The 22,519-nt window shown below is 41.3% G+C and overlaps 1 protein-coding gene across 11 annotated transcripts in view; it reads right to left on the reverse strand.

Moving 5' to 3' along the window:
- The window catches only part of ptprt (protein tyrosine phosphatase receptor type T), a 452,792-nt gene that overhangs the window by 18,428 nt on the left and 411,845 nt on the right, over window positions 1-22,519 (reverse strand). For 8 of the 11 annotated variants that reach the window (XM_039797952.1, XM_039797951.1, XM_039797950.1 and 5 more), the window contains 5 exons: window positions 15,602-15,687; window positions 14,882-14,918; window positions 14,243-14,340; window positions 12,907-13,023; window positions 1,576-1,730 (listed from right to left, as the gene is read on the reverse strand). In XM_039797952.1, coding sequence (XP_039653886.1) covers window positions 1,576-1,730; window positions 12,907-13,023; window positions 14,243-14,340; window positions 14,882-14,918; window positions 15,602-15,687 — 493 coding nt within the window. The remainder of the gene's footprint in view (window positions 1-1,575; window positions 1,731-12,906; window positions 13,024-14,242; window positions 14,341-14,881; window positions 14,919-15,601; window positions 15,688-22,519) is intronic. The other 3 variants (XM_039797954.1, XM_039797953.1, XM_039797947.1) reach the window with 1 other exon arrangement.

Genomic DNA, 22,519 nt, shown 5'->3' on the forward strand with positions numbered 1-22,519 from the left:
GAAGGAAAGGTTGAAAAGAGAAAGAAAGAGAGAGAGAAAAGGAGGGAGCGCCTCGGCAGATTACCTGTCAACCTCTGTGATTAATGTTGAGACCAGAATACTGCCGGGCCTCTGCGTGCACGTGCACGTGCGTATGTGTGTGTGTTTGAAAGCCTCCTGACACAGGCCAACAGCGTCAGACTGGCCCCGGAAATTGGAAGCGACTGCCATAACTTCCTGCCTGTCTGTCCACATACTTTTACTATAGCTGTCTGTTTGTCTTCCTACCACTCTCCGCCTGTGTGTACACTTCCACCCCACATCTAATTGCCTGTCTGTCTTTGTCCCTGTGTGTTTCCCCGTCTCTGTCCGTCCCATTAGAGGAATTAGAGCCCACGAGTGTGTGTGAATTTATGCATTCAGGTGCACCTCTTGAATCCTTTGCTGTTAAGCGCGTATGCATTTACTCGTTAAAAAAAGAAAACAAAAAAAAAAGCAAACAAGTAATGATATAATATAAAATAAATAAATACATTAATCAGTTAATGAAATAGTCTCATTGTCATGGATTCCGTTACATTTCAACGGTCAACTTTGTTTTAATTTAATCATGACATATTATTATTCTATTATATTATTATAAGTCGTTTTATTTGCCTTAAAGGAATACGCCACCGTTTGTTGAAATAGGGCTTATCACGGTCTCCCCTGGCTGTAGATAGGTGGGCCAACGTTTTTTTTGTCTTTTGTTGGCTCACTTTTACTCACAACATGCTAACCGGCAACATAGGATTCCATTCACTACGCTAAGCTAACTAGCGGCGGCGCTGCCGGTGTTGCACCGGACTAAAACGATGCATGCACAAAAAATGCGTTGGCCCACCTATCTACAGCTAGGGGAGACAGTGATAAGCCCTATTTCAACATACGGTGGCGTATCCCTTTAACTTAAACTGAGCATAGCTAGAGAGACAACGGTTTGTATATCTCACAAAAATGTATGCACACTTTTAAGTGCGTTAAGTCAAAGGACGTGTATGTGTGTGTGCGTGTGTATGTGTGCGTGCGTCATATTGGTACTGACAACATGTTACAGTATGTGTAACTGTAAACATGCGGTTATGTTAATGAGAAAGAAAAAAAGAAAAGAAAGAAAAGAGTGTAGGGGGAAAGGCTGACAGTGAAACAAAGGAGATTTCCAGGCTGTAACACAGATGGATTTGACATTTTAGATTCAAAAATATATGCCGTAAGTATTGCATTTAAACAGTTGTTTGTTTGTTTGATGATCATCTTCTGTTCATGTCAGAGACTAGTAAGTGAGTTAAGTCAAAACCAAGCTTCGAAATGAAATACGTAATACATTCAAAGTGGCTCTTTTTTTTTTATAAAAAAAAAACAAAAAAACATGTGCTCCGTGTAAAACTGGTTCTGCAAAACCCTTTGCTCTCTGCCATGTCTAGAGCAAAGAGCTGTAGAACTGAGGGAGCACCTTAGTCCTTGTCCAGCCACTGACTACACTACCATCAGGGAATTAAGGAAGGGTTATCTGTACAAAAGCCTGTGTGTACTTTATGTGAGTGACTGTGTTCTCACCTGCAATGTGCCACGATAGGCCCGGCGTCAGGTGGGTTGAGGAACTTGACCTGTCGTATGAAGCCAAGCAGTCCGGTGGCGTAACAGGGAACGCCATGGTCGGGCCAGCTGGTGAAATGGAACTGACGCAGTTCACGGATCTCATGATGACCCTTCTGAAAAACACACACAGGATAGATGTTGCACCTCAGTTGCATACCTTATAGTCTATATCCACAACATCACACTTCCGCGATTGCGCTCTTTTGTTGGTCGGATGTCCGTTACATTCCACTTTCTTTGTGTTGGAATTTTAAACTCCGGGGGCTTCATGAGGACTATGGTTAACTCCTCAGATCTCTGCAGGGTAAATCCAGACAGCTAGCTAGACTATCTGTCCAATCTGAGTTTTCTGTTGCACGACTAAAACTGCTTTTGAACGTACACACGTTCCACCAAAACAAGTCCATTCCAGAGGCTATTTTGCAGAGGCACCGTGGCTCCGTCCGGGGATAGCACCGCCCAAGACAATTGTGACTGGTTTAAAGAAACGACAATAAACTAGAGCACATTTTTCTCCCATCCCAGAATGCTGTGTGGACTAGCCAAACCCTCCTCCGCAGCGCTGTGGAGGAAGGTCTGGCAATGTGAGACTACATATCTTATAATGTGCAAGCGCAGGGAAACAATCCTCTGCCATTTCCGTCTATTCCTGACGCCGACAAATGCATGGAACTCACTCATCTAATCATGGCCCTTTTGGGAGAGACTGACAAGAAGACATATCATGGTTCAGCAGACTAATTTACAGCAGGGATTTGAGGAATCTAGAGGCCATTCTGCCTCTTTGGCTTTGGATGGAAAATAAATCGATCTCGTGGATGTCAAGGAGGCACTTTGGGCCACTTCTGGGAATGAGAGACAGGAAGACTTATCGTTGCTCATTTGCCTAATTTACAGCGGAGATTTGAGGAAACTGATGGCCATTTTGGCTCCACAAAAAAAAGATTAATTGATTTCACAAATCTCATGATGGCCCTTTTGGGAAAGACTTAACAGAGGGAAATGCCATGGTACAGCTAAGCTGCCTATTTCACACAGTTTAACAGTCATTTCAGCTCCTTCCTGCATGTATTTTAAATACGTACTTAAAGACATCAGAAAGCTTTAAAATACCGTTTACCTAAAACTCAAACACTCATAAATACTCAAAAATAGAGAATGGAATGTGCTTTTATTAAACAAATAAAGTTTTGAGAAAAGTATGATTTTATGACTTGCCAAAAGACATTCTCTTCAACAGTAGAGATAAGGAAAGTTAGCTGGAAAGAAAGCTTTTTAAAGAGCGAGATAAAAATTGAATTGGACTCAACGCCAATTATTCCTCGAAAGAGATACAGAAAGGGACATTTCAATCCTTAACAATGGAGATTATATGAACATGAGGGGGAAACAAGCCTCCATTGCGGCTGTCCACAAGATAGCATCTTGACATTTTAATGATGAACTTTCGAAAAAACACAAAGGGCTGGTAAATGCTTTCCTGTCGAACAATAGGGATATTATTAAGCAACTAAAGATGGCATTCTGATGCTTAAAAGACAGCAGTTAAGGCTGACATCACAGTGTCTCCCTGGGACACAGACGTGATGCCACTAAATTGTAGCAAACTTCGAAGATGAAGACACAGAAGAGCTTCCGTTCTCTCATGTGTTAGTACCATTCTCCGGAGATGCTGACATTTCAAAAGAAATCATTGCTAAAGAAACATTGAAATTGTGCTAACTAATATCAGTAACATACTGATATTGATATTAGTTTGCACAATTTCAATGATTTCTTTTGAAATGTCAGCATCCCTGGAGAAGGGCACTAAGACATGAGATAGGCCAGTGGGTCTGAAGTAGGAAGTGGCTTAACACAGAGACTGAAATGTAATAGTGCATGTTTTTTCTTTTTCTCACAATTTATTTTAACAGATTGAGGTGCAGACAAGCGACTGAAACATATTAATTTATTTATATAAACAGTGCAAAACAAAACATACAACCTAGTCCCTCCCTCTCTCTTCTTAACGATGATTCACAGCTATCCCTTACTCTCAACCAACGTAGACTACTCCTGGCAGGGCTTACGGCAGCAAAGAAGACTATCTTAAGGCTTTGGTTCCACCCTAATCTACCCTTAACACAATACTGGCTAACTGCCTACCAGTATATTACTTCTCTTGAGTGTACAACTGCACTCCTCAACAAGGCCAAACTAACAACCATCCAGGCATGGTCGCAGATTACACTGTCCATCTAAGACCACCTTGTGAAACCGAAAAATCTGACCTGAATGTAGATTTGTGGGTGTTTATTTTTTTATTTAATCTTACTTATTTTATACATATATGTTTTTGTGTGTGTTTTTTATTTTTATATATTTTTTTTAATTTAAATTTTTTATTATTTTCTGTGGAATGCTTTATACTTAGTAGCAAATTTTGACATTGTAACTGCTATCTTTCATCTACTTCACCATCTCGCTTTTATCTCTCATGAGCTGTGTATTGAATGTCGGACTGTAGTTTGTGCTATGCATGTTCAGAGTTAATGTGACTGTAAATGTAACATTTCAATCTTTTCTAATAAAACACAATTGTCGATCACAAAAAATAAACTGTGCAAAACAACTGACGTCTCCTTATCAAAAGTTCAATTGAAATTGTATTTTATCTTAAATAACCAAAATGATTTTTAAAACAAATCCCACAGCAAAATAACTAAACAAATAGAAAACAAAATATCTTCAAATAAATAAACTCCGTCCGTAGTGTCAAACAAATGTAATCAAAAGTATGTTATGCTCTAGGCCGTTTAAAAATTACATCACAATTATTATATATTTTTTTTTATCTCAACCGGTTGCAATCTTTACAAATCCATTTTAAACAATTTACGATGCATCGTTACATTCCGAATAAATATATCCATAAATACTCAGGTACCGTACAAACATAAATGATGTGAAATTACACAATGGAGACATTTGGCAACACTGACAGTGACGCCAACGTTTCGCTGACTGATTGGTTCTTATCGGTCATGACATCTCGTTCTCTGAGGCTAAGCTACTAACGTTACCATGGCAACTACCAGCGACATGCTGCCTCCTGTTTAACCCGGCACGAGCACGCCCACTACACGAGAATGTTGGTGAGATATGCGGTTCGAGTGTGTTAGTTTAAACAGAGAGTTAGTTCTACTGGGGCTAAAAGATTTTTTCACACAGATCGCTGTTGGCTCAAAACTCTGCTTCAAAACCAAAACGTAGCAATGCAAAGGTTGCCTAAGTCTCTTTAACAACCTCAGTGTATTCTGACAATTTTAGACCCGTCAACAGTAACTCTGTACAGCTTTGACAGTGTACGCCACCTTGTTAATGTCAGATAACTGAACCCCAGCAGTCTTAAAGGTCCCATGGCATTTTTAACATTAATATGAGTTCCCCCAGCCTGCCTATGGTCCCCCAGTGGCTAGAAATGGCGATAGGTGTAAACCGAGCCCTGGGTATCCTGCTCTGCCTTTGAGAAAATGAAAGATGGGCCGATCTGGAACAGTAAGGTTACCTCCTCTTTCTCTGCTTTGCCCCGAGACATCATGGCTTTCAAACGAGCAAAGTGGCAGTTGGTCAAGGACACACCCCCACTGTCCACCTTGCCCCCACCCTCCTCTCTCTTCCTCAATAGCTACAGACACAGAAATAGCACATACTAAGGAAAGCTCATTGTGGGACTGGCTCTAGAAGCTGTAATTCTGCACCAAGGCTGAATTTTGGGAAAGAGACTTCAGATACAGTATTAGGGGACCACTAAGGTCTATATAAAAGCATCCAAAGAGCACCATGTCATGGGACCTTTAAGGTCGTGTCTTGCTTCTAGCTTTCGACGCTGAATTCTAGGATTGGGCATCGAGTTCCAACTTGAAACCGTTTCAAAAATTATGATTCAAATGTAATCGTTTTCGGTTTCAAATCCGATCATCGGTTCTAAATTTAACACGTGCAAGTTTTAGTTTCCGTAGCGGCCACCGTACTTTCAGGCGCTTGTTTTGTTGCAGCCACGGAGCACAGTAAGCAGCGCTCTAAACTGTGCCTGAAAAAGCCCTGTAAAACTGTAAACCACCATTGAATCAAAATAAAATATCCTCTTATCTGGGAAATAAGCATGTGACTCATTTCAACTCCCCCCCCCTCAAAGATTCGAGAATCGATAAGAACTGGAATCGAAAGGCAGAATCGGAATTGGAGTCAGAATTTTCTAAATCTAAACGATGCAACCCTACTGAATTCTGACCAGCATCTCTCCGCACAGGATGTAGAAATATTCCAACTTTCTGACAGCTCCTGAATGCAGCATCATATATGCATGGCCCTTTCTTCTGCTTCCAGCGGTTAAATTATTCTCCACAACACTATATGCTTCTGATTCAGTACAAAAAAAAAAGTGAGATACACAGAAAGAGAAAACGCGATAGTGTGGGGAAAGATGAAGATATATGTGACAAAGAAAAAGGAGGAAGGGAAAGATAGACGGGAGAAACACAGACATACAAAGAGAGAAATGAGAGAGGCGTGGAGGCAGAGAGAAGAAAAATAAAACCCAGAAGACCACAAGGTGATTTGATAACTCGACTTCCCATTGATTTGCTCTCGAATGATGTTGAAATTACTCCTCTAAATCGATAGACGGCGGTCCAACCCAGCCGGGGCCTCAAATCCATGACTGGTTGGATAAAAAAAAACTAAAACAACAACAACATTAAGGTGCTTGGCATGGTGAAAACGGTGATGGGGATGTAGAAGCACTTTAAAGTCTCTTCACTGTGATAGAAGAGAATTATCTCTGCGGCAGTTATCGCCTTCTTTAAATGTGTTCTTGTCAAGATTCAGTTGCACTGGAAGAGAGATTATATAAATTATATATATACATATAGCATGATGTTCTTTTTGAAATAGATGATAAAGCAGGGGATGCTTTAGGAGTGTGGCTACATGCCGACCTGTCAATCAGGACCGAGGCTTAGCAACTTGTTTTTGGGTTGTCCATGTTTTCATCTTAAACTTTGGCCCTCTTACTGCGTTTTCACTTGTTAATTGGAACACTTTGGTTGCCTGAAAATGTCAGCATTCTGCCAACCAACCAAGCTAGCTAGCTAGCGCTAGCGTTAGCTGGTGATTTAAGGGAATGTCTGCTAATTTTCTGTGTACTGCCGTACGTGCAGATAAACGGCGCCAGTACCCCGAGGACCACGTTTACTCACGTCAGAAAGGTTAAAAATCCGCAACTTTCCCTCTTTAGTGTTTACCTTACTGCAGTACCATTGAAAATATGCAAAACACGGGTCGTTTTTGTCCAAATATGGTAATTTCTGGCTCCAAAATACTAAAATTGGGCCCTGGCTTTAAAAAGGAAGTGACTAGCTTTCAGAGAGGTTGCAATCCAAGAGCTACACATAAAGATGTGCTGTGTTTTAATATGATTCATGGTTATTATCCTCTTGGGTTTCTGGAACAACTTGTAATGAGCGAGGAGCAGCATCTTCCTCGAGGTCACTGTGACAAAATGCACAGCTTCTCTTTCAGCTGAAAGCTAAACTGTTGTAGTTGTGATGGCTATTTAACTATTATAAGTTGACCCTGACATTAGTAGGGTTTTGTTATGTTGTGGACACAACATAACAAAATCCCGTTTTCAGTATGTGTTGCCACGTCCTCCATCTAATAGGTTAAGTAGGCTTCCAAGATTTTAAACCATGCAGATGAAAAATGGATTAAAAGGAAATCCTGAAAGTAAGCTTGATGATGAATGTGATGGTGAGAGAGAAGAACTAGTGGGAAGACGTTACTTAAACACATTACATAATAATTACTAAATGACCCTTTTTTGTAACACAGGACTGTCTTTGTCTGAACGCCTGCCACTGGCTGTGAAGTCCCGTACAACCATTTCTCTGTGAAGGCTCAGATCAATCAAAATCCAATCCAAATTACTAGACTCGAGACTTGATGGAGGATGTTTCAGAGATTTGTGGAAATAATACAGGTACTATCCCCATGGGGCGATCACGCCCACCAGTGGGGCGGGTTCACTCAAAGTGGAAAATCCAAGTTAAATGAAGACGTCGAGTCCCTGTTCTCAATCACATCCTAATGTGAACACGGTCAGGTAGGTGGTGGGGGTTTGAGGCACTGTAAACGGTGTTCCAAATGGTGTTTCAACCCACTTCGGGGAGGGTTTTCTCTAGTTTGAAATAGATACATTTTAACACCCACACTCTTTTCCAAACTCTAAGTGGTGTTGTTTCCTAAAACCAAAGCAGTTAATAATGTCTTTGTGTCAACAACATTTGGTCAGTTTGTCCTTATTCTGGATAATCGCCGCAAAACTCTGTTTCTGGAAACATCAACAGCCTTTGAGCTAGCAAGCTACACGCTGAAAATGGCAAATTCTGAAGCAAAATTGGGATCATTCAACAAGGCAGGCCTGCTTTGTTCTTTCAGGGAATGAATATAAAGACCCTGCGCTCACTACGTCATCGCATGGGGATTTTATTCCATCTAATGCCAGGCCACAGTCCCACCACGGACCTGCCTGGGCCCCAGCTCGGAGGGACAGGAAATTACAGATGGCTTCATCTGTAAACAGCCTGTTCTGCACATCTCTCAAACCATCTGTCCCATATGTCTAATGTGCTGGTCCTCAAAGCTGTGTTTGTTTGCCTGTAGATGTGTGTACACTGCTGAGTCCTGCCCTGTACAGTTTGGTCTTCACCGTGGCACGCAATTGTTTGGTTTCTCCAGATCTGAGTGCCACAGGCCAGATTACTTTTCTGCTGTTTTGGATGTGGTCCATCGGGTGAACTAAGCCCTGTCGCAGTTTCTTGTTGGGTTCTAAAAATACTGAGAAACTGTGTTTAGCAAAAAATAAATAAAAAAAGGCTCCAAAAATTTTGTCTTTTGTTTTGGGTGCCAATTGTATGTCTGATTTATTGTTCTTGGCTGACCTGCTTTCAGATTTAACAAAGGCAACAAACAGGATGACGACATCTAGCTCAGATTTTTTTTTTTTTTTTTTAACCTTATCCAGGTAAGTCGATTGAGAATCAGGATAATCATTGGAGTTTTGGCTCTTTTTTCTCTAACGAGTGGATATGGCTTTTACCTGGTGGTGTAAAGTTAAGATTATCTCTACTTTCTTTTCATGCGGATCGTATGATTCAAAATGGGGACATTGCTCTGTGAAACGAATGGTAAATGGACTGCTTTCATATAGCGCTTTCACCTTACTGGACAAAGGGCTTAAAGGTGCCCTGCCACACGTATTTCATCCACTTTGTGGTAATGTCTGAAGTTCTACCATGGACTCTGTAACATCTTTTTGTGGAAAAAAATGCCTTGGTTACCTTGTTTCAAGCCATTCTAGCGTGGTATAGAAAGCCTGCAGGAAGATTTGTGCCAGTTCTCATTAATAGTCAACGAGCTAAGCTGCTTGACTCTGATTGGCTAACAGCTAGCCAACGAGAGCCTGGCTATCAGCATCCTTTACCCAGCACAACTGGGCGAGCTCATGACTAGTAAGGAGCTCATGCAACACCACGTCAGACTGACCAGCTTTTGTAATTGGCCTGATTTCTCCGCTTAGGAGGTAGCAGTTCATTTTCACATTCACCACATAACACAAACACATATGGACCTAACATATTTAAAAAAAATGCAAGTAAAAAAACGGTTTTGTGTGGCAGGGCACCTTTAACAATGTTCCTCTTATTCACCCATTCACACATGAACACACAAACTCACTCACACACACGGTGGTGGCGGAGCTGCCATGCAGGGCGCTGGGGTTCAACATTTTACACTGGTGAGCAGAGGAACACTATTCTTACTGCCGCTGTCACCCACAACTATTGTTTGACTGATTCTGACATTCAAACATGTTTTTTTCATCCTGCATCTCTCTCTTTCTTCCTCTCTCTCTCTCTCTCAAACACACACACACACACACACACACATTTATGCAGATTTTCTCTTTCTTTGAGTCTCACTTTGACACCCTCTCGTCCTCAGTGCTTGGTTAATCTTCTTGGAATTGCCATTAATAAACCTTTTCCTTATGATCCTGTTCTCTTTATTCATTGAAATAAAAGCTAAACGGTGGTGCAAAACCTGTACAATATACTCTCTCTCTCTCTTTGTCCCCCTCGGTATTGCTTTCTCTTTGTTCTTCACACTCAGTCTCTCACACACACACACACACACACACACACACACACACACACACACACACACACACACACACACACACACACACACACACACACACACACACACACACACACACACACACAAAGAGTCCCAGAACCTACTGTAGAATTTTGTGTAAATGAGTGTGTGTGTGTGTCAGGTGTGTGTTCATACGTATTAATGCATACTGCAAAATGACAGGCATTTCAAAGTCAGCTTTCCTTTGAATTTTAGAGTAGTTGTGCACACACACACACAGAGGTGGTATGGATTAATGGTTTGCTAAACGAGCTGACAGCGAGGACTTGAAGACTCGTCTTCATAAGCTGCTTTTCGCACGAGTGAGGGGAAGAAAATACAGGATGGAAAAAAGAGAGATGTACAAGAGGTGTAGAAAGAGAGAGTGAAAAAACACTCAATACAGCAGGCAGGAACGAGCAATTATTTAGTTATTACGAGTGTCTGATATTAAAGTTGTATCACGTTTTGTACATGGTTTTAATAATTATGAATTATTGTTTCCATGTGAAGTACTGTTGACTGTTGTAATGTACTTTTAATGAGCAGTCATGCAAATAAGTCAACTGAAATGAATTGCATCAAGCAAAAAAGAAAGAGAAGTAGACAGTTAAATGGGTGGAAGTAACAGAGAAACAGTAGACACAACCCCGAGAAGAAAAGCAAAATAAAAATATGGATATGAAGAAGAAGAAGATGTAATCAAAGTAGTTAAAAAATCAAAGATTTGGATCAGACTTATTTCCTCATATTGTGAAGTGTGTTTCGGCTGTTTATCCGTTGACTGTGCAGAGCCTCGGAGAACAACATCGCAACAACAATGCCACCGTTTTCCACTTGCACTGGTTTGTTCTCCTCTCAAATCCCTCCTGCCTGATTACAAGGGACCCGATTACGTTTTCAAGCCTCCTCTTAAACATTCGGAAACAAAGAAGTCAACACTTCTCGCTCCCCAATCACACATTGGCAGTTATGGTAATCCGGGTTTTAGGTTTAAAAAAAAAATGGAAGGCATAAGTAACATGAGCAGCTAGAGAGCATGATTCAAGGGATCAAATCCCATCTGGGGTCTTGTGGGAAATATTCTGTAAACTAGAGCCACAATATGTTAATATAATATAATATAAACGATGCATCGTGATTCAGTTCAAAATTCATATAAATGTCCAAAGATAACCACTGGTTGATAATTTTTAAACAGCCTAGGGCGTAATCTCTTGATTTGATTTTGATTGATTTGTTTGACTTCAGATGTCACAACGTCTTCTTAACTCATTTATTTGAAGAGATTTTATTTTCTGTTCATTTAGGTTTTTTGATGTGGGATTTGCTTAAAAATCTAGAATTTTTTTATTCATTTGTGTTACGAATTGTGAGATGAAATACAATTCCAGTTGCACTGTTGATAAGAGGACACGTCTTGTTGTTTTGCACAGTTCATATAAATAAAGGAATATTTTCCAGTAATTTGTCTGCAGCTCATTCTGTTCAAAGAAAATCCTGGGAAAATCGTATCGTGAACTTAGAATCGTGAATCCTACCCAATAGTGAGTTGAGTGTATTGTTACATCCCTAGTATGACATCCTGCTACCACATTAAAATCCTGTGTAAATACTAGAGCTTGTTCCGATACCGATAGTCAGTATCGGAAATGCCTCCGATACTTCCTAAAATGCTGATATCGGTATCAGTATCGGGGAGCATGGAAGTCTATGCACCAATCGGATACCGCGTAATTTAGCCCAGAAAAAAATTGCTTTAAAAAAGTACTTTTAAAAGTGATTCATTTATGTTGTTTTTTTTTCGTTATGACTAACTGTCAAACTAGATAAGAAAAGAAAGTTCTATGGCATTCATTATCTGTATGTATTTGTTCATGTTTCACAAAGAGTTTAACCTGAGCAAGGCCACACAATTATAGCAATCATATCCCATCAATAGTGAGTTAGCAGTATACAGCTGAGAAAAAATACTGATATACCACTCACGTAAAGGATTATTAGGAACACCATACTAATGCCGTGTTTGATCCTATCCTCTCAATATGGGCCAACATTTCTAAAAAATGCTTCCAGCACCTTGTTGAATCAATGACACAAAGAATTAAGGCAGTTCTGAAGGAGAAAGGGATCCCCCACACCATTACACAACCACCACCAGCCTGTCCAGTGGTAACAAGGCATGACGGATCCATGTTCTCATTCTATTCACGCCAAATTCTGACTCTACCATCTGAATGTCTCAACAGAAATCGAGACTCATACGACCAGGCAACATTTTGACAGTCTTCAACTGTCCAATTTTGGTGCGCTGGTGCAAATTGTAGCCTTATTTTCCTATTTTTAGTGGAGATGAGTGGTACCCGGTGGGGTCTTTTGCTGGTGTAGCCCATCCGCCTCAAGGTTGTGCGTGTTGTGGCTTCACAAATGCTTTGCTGCATACCTCGGTTGTAACGAGTGGTTATTTGAGTCAAAGTTGATCTTCTATCAGCTGGAATCAGTCGGCCCATTCCCCTCTGACCTCTAGCATCAACCAGACATTTTCGCCCCCCAGGCCTGCAGCATACTGGATGTTTTTACTTTTTCAGACCATTCTTTGTAAACCCTAGAAATGGTTGTGCGTGAAAATCCCAGTAACTGAGCAGATTGTGAAAAACTCAGACCAGCCTGTATGGCACCAACAACCACGCCACGCTCAAAGTTGCTTAGATCACCTTTCTTTCTCATTCTGAAATTCAGTTTGGAGTTCAGGAGATTGTCTAGACCTGGACCACACCCCTAAATGCATTGAAGCAGCTGCCATGTGATTGGTTGATTAGATAAATGCATTAATCCGAAATTTAACAGGTGTTCCTAATAATCCTTTAGGTGAGTGTAGATGCTTTTTTTTTTTTTAAATGCACTGTTATGGGCCGATATGCAAGTTCAGGTATCAGAATCGGTATGGGGAAGGAAGAAATGGTATCGGAACATCTCCAGGAAATCAAGATATCGACAGGTGCATCAGTGTGTGATATCGGGGAAGAAAATTTGGATGATGTTTACCTTTTGGACGGTGAATGTCCGTATGACGTATTCAGCCAGGGGTTCAGTTTCTATCAGCGTCACCTTGATGTCTCCGTAAACCTCGGTCTCATCCGGCCAGTAACGCACACACTTCACCTGGAAAAGACAGTTCACATTCAAACTATGTGGTTAAGTAAGTATTACATGCCGATCATCATCACCCAATGAGCATTAACATTGAATGAATAACATGAGCACTCACCATGAATAATATAATAGATGAATAATATCGAGATTGCTTCAACTGCATAATTAATTTGCTACTTAGCAGACATTCATCATTCCACCATTTGAAGAAAGAAATTGATTGGAAATTACTGGATAACATCATGAAGTCATTTAGAAGCTCCAACTAAAGGCACCCTAAGGCTTTGGTATTGTGGAGACAGATGCCAGAAATCCAGTTGTAACTAGACTACACATCTGGATCATCAGATGTTGGGAGTCCAGAAAACCATCAGCAGGCTTTTGCTCCAATTATGCCACAAGATTGGTGTAAACATTTGGTTCGCAGTTTCATTATTGATAAAAGCAGTGGTTCCCAAACTTTTTTGTACAGACACCGCTTCTTATGGACAGAAATCATTTCAACCGGAAGTAAAATTAGGTTCCTTAGATGGAATTGCGTACCGAATTATTGTCTTTGTTTTGGTAGTTTTGCCGTTTGGAGTTCCCTTATTGTCTGCTTTACGTTTACATGGCAGTCATTTCACAAACTTGTCCGTGCTTCGCTAGCAGTGCAGCCGAACCATGCATTATTTTTTTTATATATTGCACGCATTGCATAATGTTATCAATTTCAGATGTGCTTTTCCTACTATAACAAGTCAAAATGTCTGCTGTGAAAAAGGTCCATTGAAAGTGAGCCATGGTACCCGGAAAAGGGTGGGGCCAGGGGATAAAATTTGGCTTACTGACCTAGCATACACAGATTTACAGTAACCAGGTTACTACAGTGGTGGAATGTAACAAGGTACATTTACTCAAGAACTGTCCTTCAGTCCAAATGTTGAGGTACTTGTACTTTAAGTGAGTCTTTTCTTTTCATGCCACTTCCTACTTCTACTCCGCTACATTTCAGAGCGAAATATTGTACTTTTCACTCCACTACATTACTTCATATACATCGGGTCACTTTTGATAGATGTGTTTGATTCTGTTAATGTATTTCACATAATCTTGAAGTGCAATCAAGATTATGTGAAATACATTAACACTTGGTACCTTAAATTAATGAATTCTATAATGCATCTAAAGTTTTATACGGCCTCTTAATCAAACACACATTTTGTAATCTTTCGGATGATGAACTCACCCTGCCCACCTCCACCAGGTTGGTAACCATGACGATAGAGGCCGAGTTTTCCTGCCAGACCATCCTCCAGAAATCCCTCACTGTCTCCTGCATGGGTCCTGGCACCCACACACACACACACACACACACACACACACACACACACACACACACACACACACACACACATAGACACAGACACACAAAAGTGATATATGAAGATAAAGATACACACAAACTGAGTACATGTGTGTATAAACACAGCCTTATTCCAACGTCATGTAGAAATACGTCACCACTGACAGCGCAGACTTACACAAACACACACAAAGAACACGCACACATGAATGAGGAGCCACACGTGCGTGCGCACACACTCGTGCACTCACACACTATCAATCCCAGATAGTGGTTAGTGGGTTTGAGGTAATGGGGTCTTAAATTTGTCAGGGGGATTTTATATGGCGGTTTAGATTTAGGAGGTTGTGGTAATAGCCTTCCAGCCCGAAAGGACGACATTTACCAGGTGGCTGTTACACACAAGCACATGTGCACAGACACACACACACACACACACACACACACTCACTCACTCAGTCAGTCATGTACGTATCGGCATACATGTAGAATCACACACACTCATCATGTCAGTTTAATTACCTTGTGTGGCGATGTAATGTCTGGGTCTATGGTAGCCCTGTGAGACAGAAAAAAAGGGAGGCGTATAAAAATCTCTCCATACTTTCGTCATCTCCATCTTTTTCAAATTGTCCTCATTTCTCCAATTTGTACTGTTCCTTTTCCGGTTTCTACATTATTTCTATATTTATTCTTTCACCTTTTCCCAGGTTATCCATTTTCTGTGTCCTCCTTTTGCGTCTATGCGTATGTGTCTATAGAGTGGAACAAATATGTGGTCCCTGACACCAACAGTTATAATTTGACTTACTTCATGTGAGTGTGTGAGTTTGTATTTCCATCTTATCTCAAAGAACAATAAGAGAGTATTAGAGTCTAAAACTCACAATTGTTGTTTGAGATGATTGGGTGGTTTTATTCCCACCCCCCCACGTCGGGTCCAGATTACGCTAATTTAATACTACAATCTGAATGTATTTGAACACATACAGTCAGTTTACACCTGCAATAACCAATGTTTTGGAGGTCCTCCCATAAAATACCCAAATAACTGGACTGAATAACAAAGGACATTTTGCAAAGTGAGGACACTTTTTATAGTTCTTACCTCCTCTCTGAGGGTGAAGACTTGGGTGTTACAATTAGGTTTAGGTAGGGTTACTATATTGTTCCAGTTCCTTACTCCCCGGTCCATCACAAGCATACAAGTACAAATGTGTGTGTGTGTGTGTAAACACTCACGTCAATGTAATTGGCGTTGATATAGTCAGAGTGGGGGTCTCCGTCCAGCAGCTGCAGTCGGACTCTGGTGTGATCGTCTGTGGGGTCAGATAGCACAAAAATACAACAGGCCTAAAGTTACATTTACCCACAGATCGGAGCAGCTAACTGTGTGGATGGGGAACCAACTCACTAACCAGGCCCAAAGTCAGGAGAGCCAGAAAACATGACAGCTTGTTAAAATTCTTTTCCCATGTTTACATGTACTGTACCAACCAAGCAACCTGTAGTCGTGCAAATTCAAACAGTCCTCTCTCAGTAGCAAAGACCAGTCTTGGTTGAGCAAATAAAGCTTGTCACGTCTGACACAAGAGACTGCGGCTCAAGTCCGGTCTCCGTCAACAGTGGTGTCTTTCACCCATAAAGACAACCGTTACCTAACAAGTAGGTTTAGCTTTCTAAACCTAACCAAACCGCAGCCACAGAAATGCCATAATCACAAATTGAACAAAACTGACCACCAATTCACTCATCCTATGATCACAACTTCTGACTGACTGACACTATGTCAAAAAAAAAAAAACTTTGATTAAAAAATAAACGATTGACTCCCTGACGAAGGCTTGTATGCCGAAACGCGTCGGAGTACTTTAAGATTTATGACGACCAAGCCATAAATAAAGGCTTAGTATTTTTCTAAAAGAGAGTGCCTTGGAGTTTCCTTATTGGTTTCTACAAAAAATAAACATGGTTTGGTTCAGTAGTTTTAATTCATGGTTTTATTCAGATGCTTTACTTTTTCTCTTCAGTTCATTTGGCCTCAATTCCATTCAGATGAGCTGAATTGGCACGACAGAAAAAAAAAAAAAAAACATAAAAATAATAAACATTTTGTACTGCGCTCCCAAATGCAGATTTATAATGAACAGTATTTGAATAAGTGATGGCGATGAGATTTCCCATTAGACGAGCTGCCTCTCTCATCAACACTAGTTTATTTACTGCCAAATAATCCATAACAAATAACCTTGCTACAGTGTGACCAGCAATGGAAATTTTTAGATTAACGTCTCTGTTTTCATTCTGGTCACTGTTACACACTCGAAACCCTCTGCCTCATCATCCCGGTGGTTGGTCGTCAGTCAGTACGTCCCGACCCAGAGCGTCAAAAGTGACGTCAAGAGCCCCGACGCTAAAGGAGACTTTTGGCGTGAATATCAAACGCCAAAAGCACATGACCAGGCGTCCGTATTTAATGCGATGGGAGAGTGAGTGTGTTGCGACTATCAGCAACGGGCGGAGTATACATGCTGCCTCCTGTTTAGCCCGGCACGCTCATGCCAGGTATACGAGAATTTTCACAACATATATACGGTTTGAGAATGTTAGTTTAAACAGAGGTTAGTTCTTCTACTGGAGCTAAAAACACTTCGTGCACGGAGATCGCTTTTGGCTCAAAACTTTGCCTCAAAACCAAAATATAGCAATGTAAATGTAGCCTTAGTTAGCTCAACGGTTAGCTCACTCACCGGAGCCGGAGAGCCGTGCTCATCAGCGGTAAGGTTAACCGTCCTGACCGGGATGCAGGCGTCATCTGCGCGCAACCTCTGTACGAGTAGCCGTGTAACAATCCCTGTAATAAGCAGGATAGTGTAGAGCGAGCCGGTCATTATTTCAAATTGAACCCCTTCACGCTGATTCGGGACCCCGATGCGATTCGTATTAACGATCGGCTCGCTCTACATTATCCGTCACTTATTGTTTTAAGTGGAAAGATCACACTTTTGCTTAAGGCCTGCTGGATGCTTTAAAGCACCCAGAGAGCTGAGCACTAGGGCTTAAGAATAATTTATATTTTACTTTTAGAAACAAACAGATTTGTACGGAAGACAATTAGGGCCACATGTGAAATTGTTTTTATTTGAGTTCTGAGTTTAAAGTCAGAATTCTGACTTTTTTTTTAAGTCTAAAAAGATTTTCTTTTTTTCTAAGAATTCTGACTTTAAACTGAGAACTCAATATTTTTTTTCACATGTGGCCCCAATCCTGATCCGTAGATTTGTACCAATTTTTTACATTTTACGGTTGCAGCCACCACTACCACTACTAACAGATTTTTCAAATCTAGATTCCACAAAGTACATGGCACCAAAACTAAATCAGTTTTAGCCCCATATTCCCTTTGAACATCAATTATTTTGTTCGGTGCTCTAATAGCCATCCGTAGTATTCGGACACATATGGAGGTGATTATGTCTAATGGCAGGAAGTGATTTTGTTTAGTCGTACCATGGCAACGGCAGGTAATTGCAGATAAAGCAGACATGCTTTAGTCTGATTATCTTCATTTTCTTTTGATAAGCTCCAGTTCACCCCTTGCATTTTCATTCTCTGAGACGAATGAGAGAGGAGCTGGGTAAAATGGGAGATTATACGGAGAAAACAAGAAAGGGAGAGTCAGAGAGAGGTAAAAAAGAAAGAAAAGGGTGGAGCAGAAATTGGCAAGTATAAGGCGGAATGAGGAAGAATGATAATAGGGGCTGGGAGAAACGGGGGGATGGGAAGAAAATAAAGGGGGGGCGGATAAAAAAAAGGGATCACCTGTGTGTTTTTCTTTTGAAGTCACTGAAATGCTTATGCTTATGACTTTACTGATTGATGCAATGCTATACAGCAGGGTGGCGCGCTTGAAGCAAGCGCACAGCTAGCCGGCCACGGTCAGCCTGCAGTGTGTTAGCTGCAGGGAAGACTTCTGAACCGTGTTAGAAAACGAGAGAGCCAACATTTTCACATCAACACTTTTTTTTCTGCTTTTGAAGACTTTTTGCCTTCTGAATTTCCCAAGTTGGTATTACAAAAGCTAATTATATGCTGGGAAGCTGTTTATATGCAGCAACGCAAACGCTAATGATTATTCGATTTTTGACATATTGTGTTGCCTGTTGTACTTGAATAGATATAGAATTTGCACTGACACTATCTTGCACATTTCTGCATTTTTTCCACACCGCTCCTTTAAACATGCTACAACCAAACTTTACTGTAAGGGCACACTATTGATATCTTTCTTTGTATTTTTGTAGTATACGTGTGCGTGGATGTCATATGTTATATGTCTGTGTGCCTATGTGTATGTATGTTGTGTATAAGCTATTGGACACTTTAATTTCCTTTGGTATAAATAAAGTATCTCTATCCATCTATCTATCTATCTATCTATCTATCTATCTATCTATCTATCTATCTATCTATCTATCTATCTATCTATCTATCTATTAACAGCCGGGCCTATACCTTCACAAAATAATTATTTTGTACAGGCAGGATTTCTTTTTTGAAGCCACACTGAATCAAAAGCTCACATTCATCTGTCTCAAAGAGAAATTCAGCCTGGAAAACAGAGATATTTTTATGTGCAGATCTACTGTTGGGTCGATGACTCACACCTTCAACTGGTACCCATTTCCTCGATGTTTATAGTGGGGGCATGGAGGCAATCATTTTGTCAAGTATGCCTTTACATTTTTTTTGTTTGTGGTGATTATCTAGAAATAGATGTGTGTATTTTTCTTTTCATGGTGGGCACAACATGAGGCTTCTTTAGTGGAGTAAAAATAATCAGAAGTAGTCTAGCAAAAACAACTGCAGAGACGGTTCCTTTAAACCCTCATTTAAACAAGCAAGATCCTTCAGAACCAATGTGAATAAATAGCTCTGATAAAGCCTGAGACATTTAGAAAGATGAAAAGGGTATAAGTGGATGCAGCATTAAGATGAAGGTAATGATGGTGATTATTATTGATATTATTATTATTGTGAAACTACTATTTCCAAGGTAAAGAATGAACTTTCTCATTCAACTGAACCAGGGGTGTCAAACTCAATTTCACAAAGGGCCGCACTGGAAAAAAGCAACCACATCAAGGCCAGACATGTAAAGTTTATTAACATGAAAAGTCAAATATATTTGACTGTATTATTGCAAGTCTCACTTACAGTTTGGTCCGCATAAAGCCCCAAAAAAAGTCAGCTAAAAAGTTCCTTAGCTATCATGGAAATAAAGCGGCAGAGAAAGGTCGAACAAGGCGACAAAGACATCGAAAGAAGCGCCAGAAACCTCAGAAAAAGAGGCAAAAAAACTAGGTGGGCCAAAATGTATCGGGATCCTAAACTGATAGGCGGGCCGGATCAAAGTCTGCGAGGGTCCGGATTTGGCTTTGGCTTTTTGGTTCTTCAGAGGAATGATTGTAAAGATTTACAAAGAATGGCCCTCGTTTACGAAATCGAACGAACGACAGAAAACAAGCGTAAAACCGGTGTGCACGGGCCACGGTGGAGCGCTCCATCGGATTGATTAAGGGCAGATGGCTCTGTCTTGCATCAGCGGCAGGGGGGAGGGGGGACTGAACAGGGTGCCATAAATGTAGTGATGGAGCCAGATGAGCCGATGCCCAGAGAGCAGTGTCCAGCACAGCCCCAAATGGGGGCTATACCAAGGAGACAGGATATTATTCCTCGCTTTTAAAGGGTATAGTGTTATGTTTGGCAATGATACTCAATACAGAAAACATGATGATGCACAACATTTTTATTTATTCTTCAGGTTGTCGTTTCTCTTTTAGGCCACAAGTGAACGACTTATTTCTGCGTTTGAACGACATATTCAATTCCGTTCCCAGGATTTACCCCAGAAATTATTAAAATCTCACTGTAAGTATGAGACACGAGCCTGGAATGCTGGTGTAGTAGCAAATCACTTACAGGCCCATACAGCAGGCCCATCTCCACACCGTGGCTTTTTGATCCACTATATGAACATCATCACTTGCTCCACCGGCACTGAATGATATCACTGAACATTAATCCTTAATGCAGGATAGCTGCATGTAACACAGAGCCTTGCAATTAATTCCCCGGCCCTTGATTATCATTTCTAGGATCACCTTGAAGAGAATTATTTGTACAGCTTCTATCAGAGTCCTTTTCCAGCTCTGGCTGAGCGGCAACAATGACCGCAGCATGACTCCACTCTGCCGGTACAAGATACTGTCATCAGCCATCAGCACAGCCACTCTCTCACTCACAACTCTGTCACACACACACACACACACACACACGCATGCACAAACACACACGCGCACACACATATCATCCCTTTCTCTCTCTCTCTCTCTCTCTTACACACACACTCCCACATGTAGAAACAAACGACATGTGGTAAAGTCTGCCAGCCTTCTGCTTCTTCTTGATCTCTTTTCCTCTTCTGACTTCTACCACTTCTTCTTTTCCTCCTATTTTTCCTGTCTCATCTGTCTCATTTCTTTTCTTCCCCCTTTTCCCGTCTGATTCTGTCCACTGTCCATGCTGCTACCTCCTCCTCCTCCTCCTCCTCCTCCTCCTCCTCCTCCTCCTCTGCAGTTCTTTCCCTTCCTTTTCTTCCTTCATTTGCTTTGTTCTCCTCCTCTCCCTCTCTCTTGCCCCATACTGTCTCGCTCTTTCAGACAGCATTAATTACACAGCGCTAGTGTCAGAGGCTGTCATAACACGAGAGCCACCGATATGAGGCTGGTGGGAGGGAGGGGCCCTTTCCGCTTCTCTCTGCCCAGGGAGGGGAGCTTCTAATTGGGCTAAGATGGCAGGAGGTACTGGCTTGCAAACACTGCAGATCTGGACACAGGCCGCAGGTTCAAAGGGGCTGACTGTGTCTGTGTGTGTGTGTGTGTGTGTGTGTGTGTGTGTGTGTGTGTGTGTGTGTGTGTGTGTGTGTGTGTGTGTGTGTGTGTGTGTGTGTTGTGTGTGTGAGTGAGACAATTGAGTATTTCTTTTAATTAGTCTCAGGGAAAGTTATTATGTCGCGGATTATGTTTGTTTCTTATCAAAGTCTGCTTTCAAAGTCCGCGTATGGAGGAGGTCGGGGGTGGATGGATGGGTAATAAAAAAACACAGAACCTGCCCCAGCAGACAGCTGTTCATGTCCCGGGTGAAACCAAAAGTCAATGTTGACTTATTTTAACTTACGTTCGTTAGTTAGCTTACGTAACTTACGTACTATACCTCACCTACATATATAAGTCACATAACAAACTTATTATTTTAACCCAAACTATCTTTTCCTAAACCTAATTGAGTATGTTTGTTTTAACCATGTGTTTAAACAAAGAATACAGGAGGTTTAAGATAAACTTTTGCTGTGGAATATAAACCAATCACAATGTCAAATACACACAGGTTTGTAACACTTTAGAGAAGTCACTTAATGATTTTACAAAGGTATTCGCAACTCTAATTTAAATGTAAACCCAATACTACAACAAATATTATACAAAGTCTTAAAGAGCCCCTTATTATGCTCCTTTTCAGCGTCATATTTGTACTCTTGGGGTCTACTAGAATAGGTTTACATGCTTTGATGCTCAAGAAACACACTGGGCCCTATTATAACGATCTGAAACGCAAGTATCCAACGTGAAACGCAAGTAGCTTTGTGGGCGGATCTCGGGTGCTGTTGCTATTATACCGGCGGGATAAATGACTCTTGCGCCCGACGCAAATCTAAAATGGGTTGGTCTGAAGTAGCTAGGTGTGGTTTGGGCATAACGTGCAATAAACCAATCAGAGCGTCATCTCACATTCCCTTTAAGAGCAGGCGCGCTTGTTCCATGGCGGATTGCTATTATGACGGCGGTTTGCCTGGCGCACGCCAGCGGGAGCCGTCCGGGATGCGGTAAAGTAATAAATGCCCGTCTTGACCGGGTGGCGCTGTTGCTGCGGCCTCTCGGGCGCATCTCCTCAAGTCTGGAGAGGATTGCTGAAGCCATGGAGCGTCGGCCTCCAAACGCACCACCTGCACCTGTTGTGCCACTTCCTCTTCCCCCCACTCCATCTCCGTCCACCTGCTCCACCAGGAGCGCATTGCCACTCCCGGACCAGATCCCACCG

This window comes from Perca fluviatilis, chromosome 4, assembly GCF_010015445.1.
Source record: "Perca fluviatilis chromosome 4, GENO_Pfluv_1.0, whole genome shotgun sequence".
Lineage (NCBI taxonomy): Eukaryota > Metazoa > Chordata > Actinopteri > Perciformes > Percidae > Perca > Perca fluviatilis.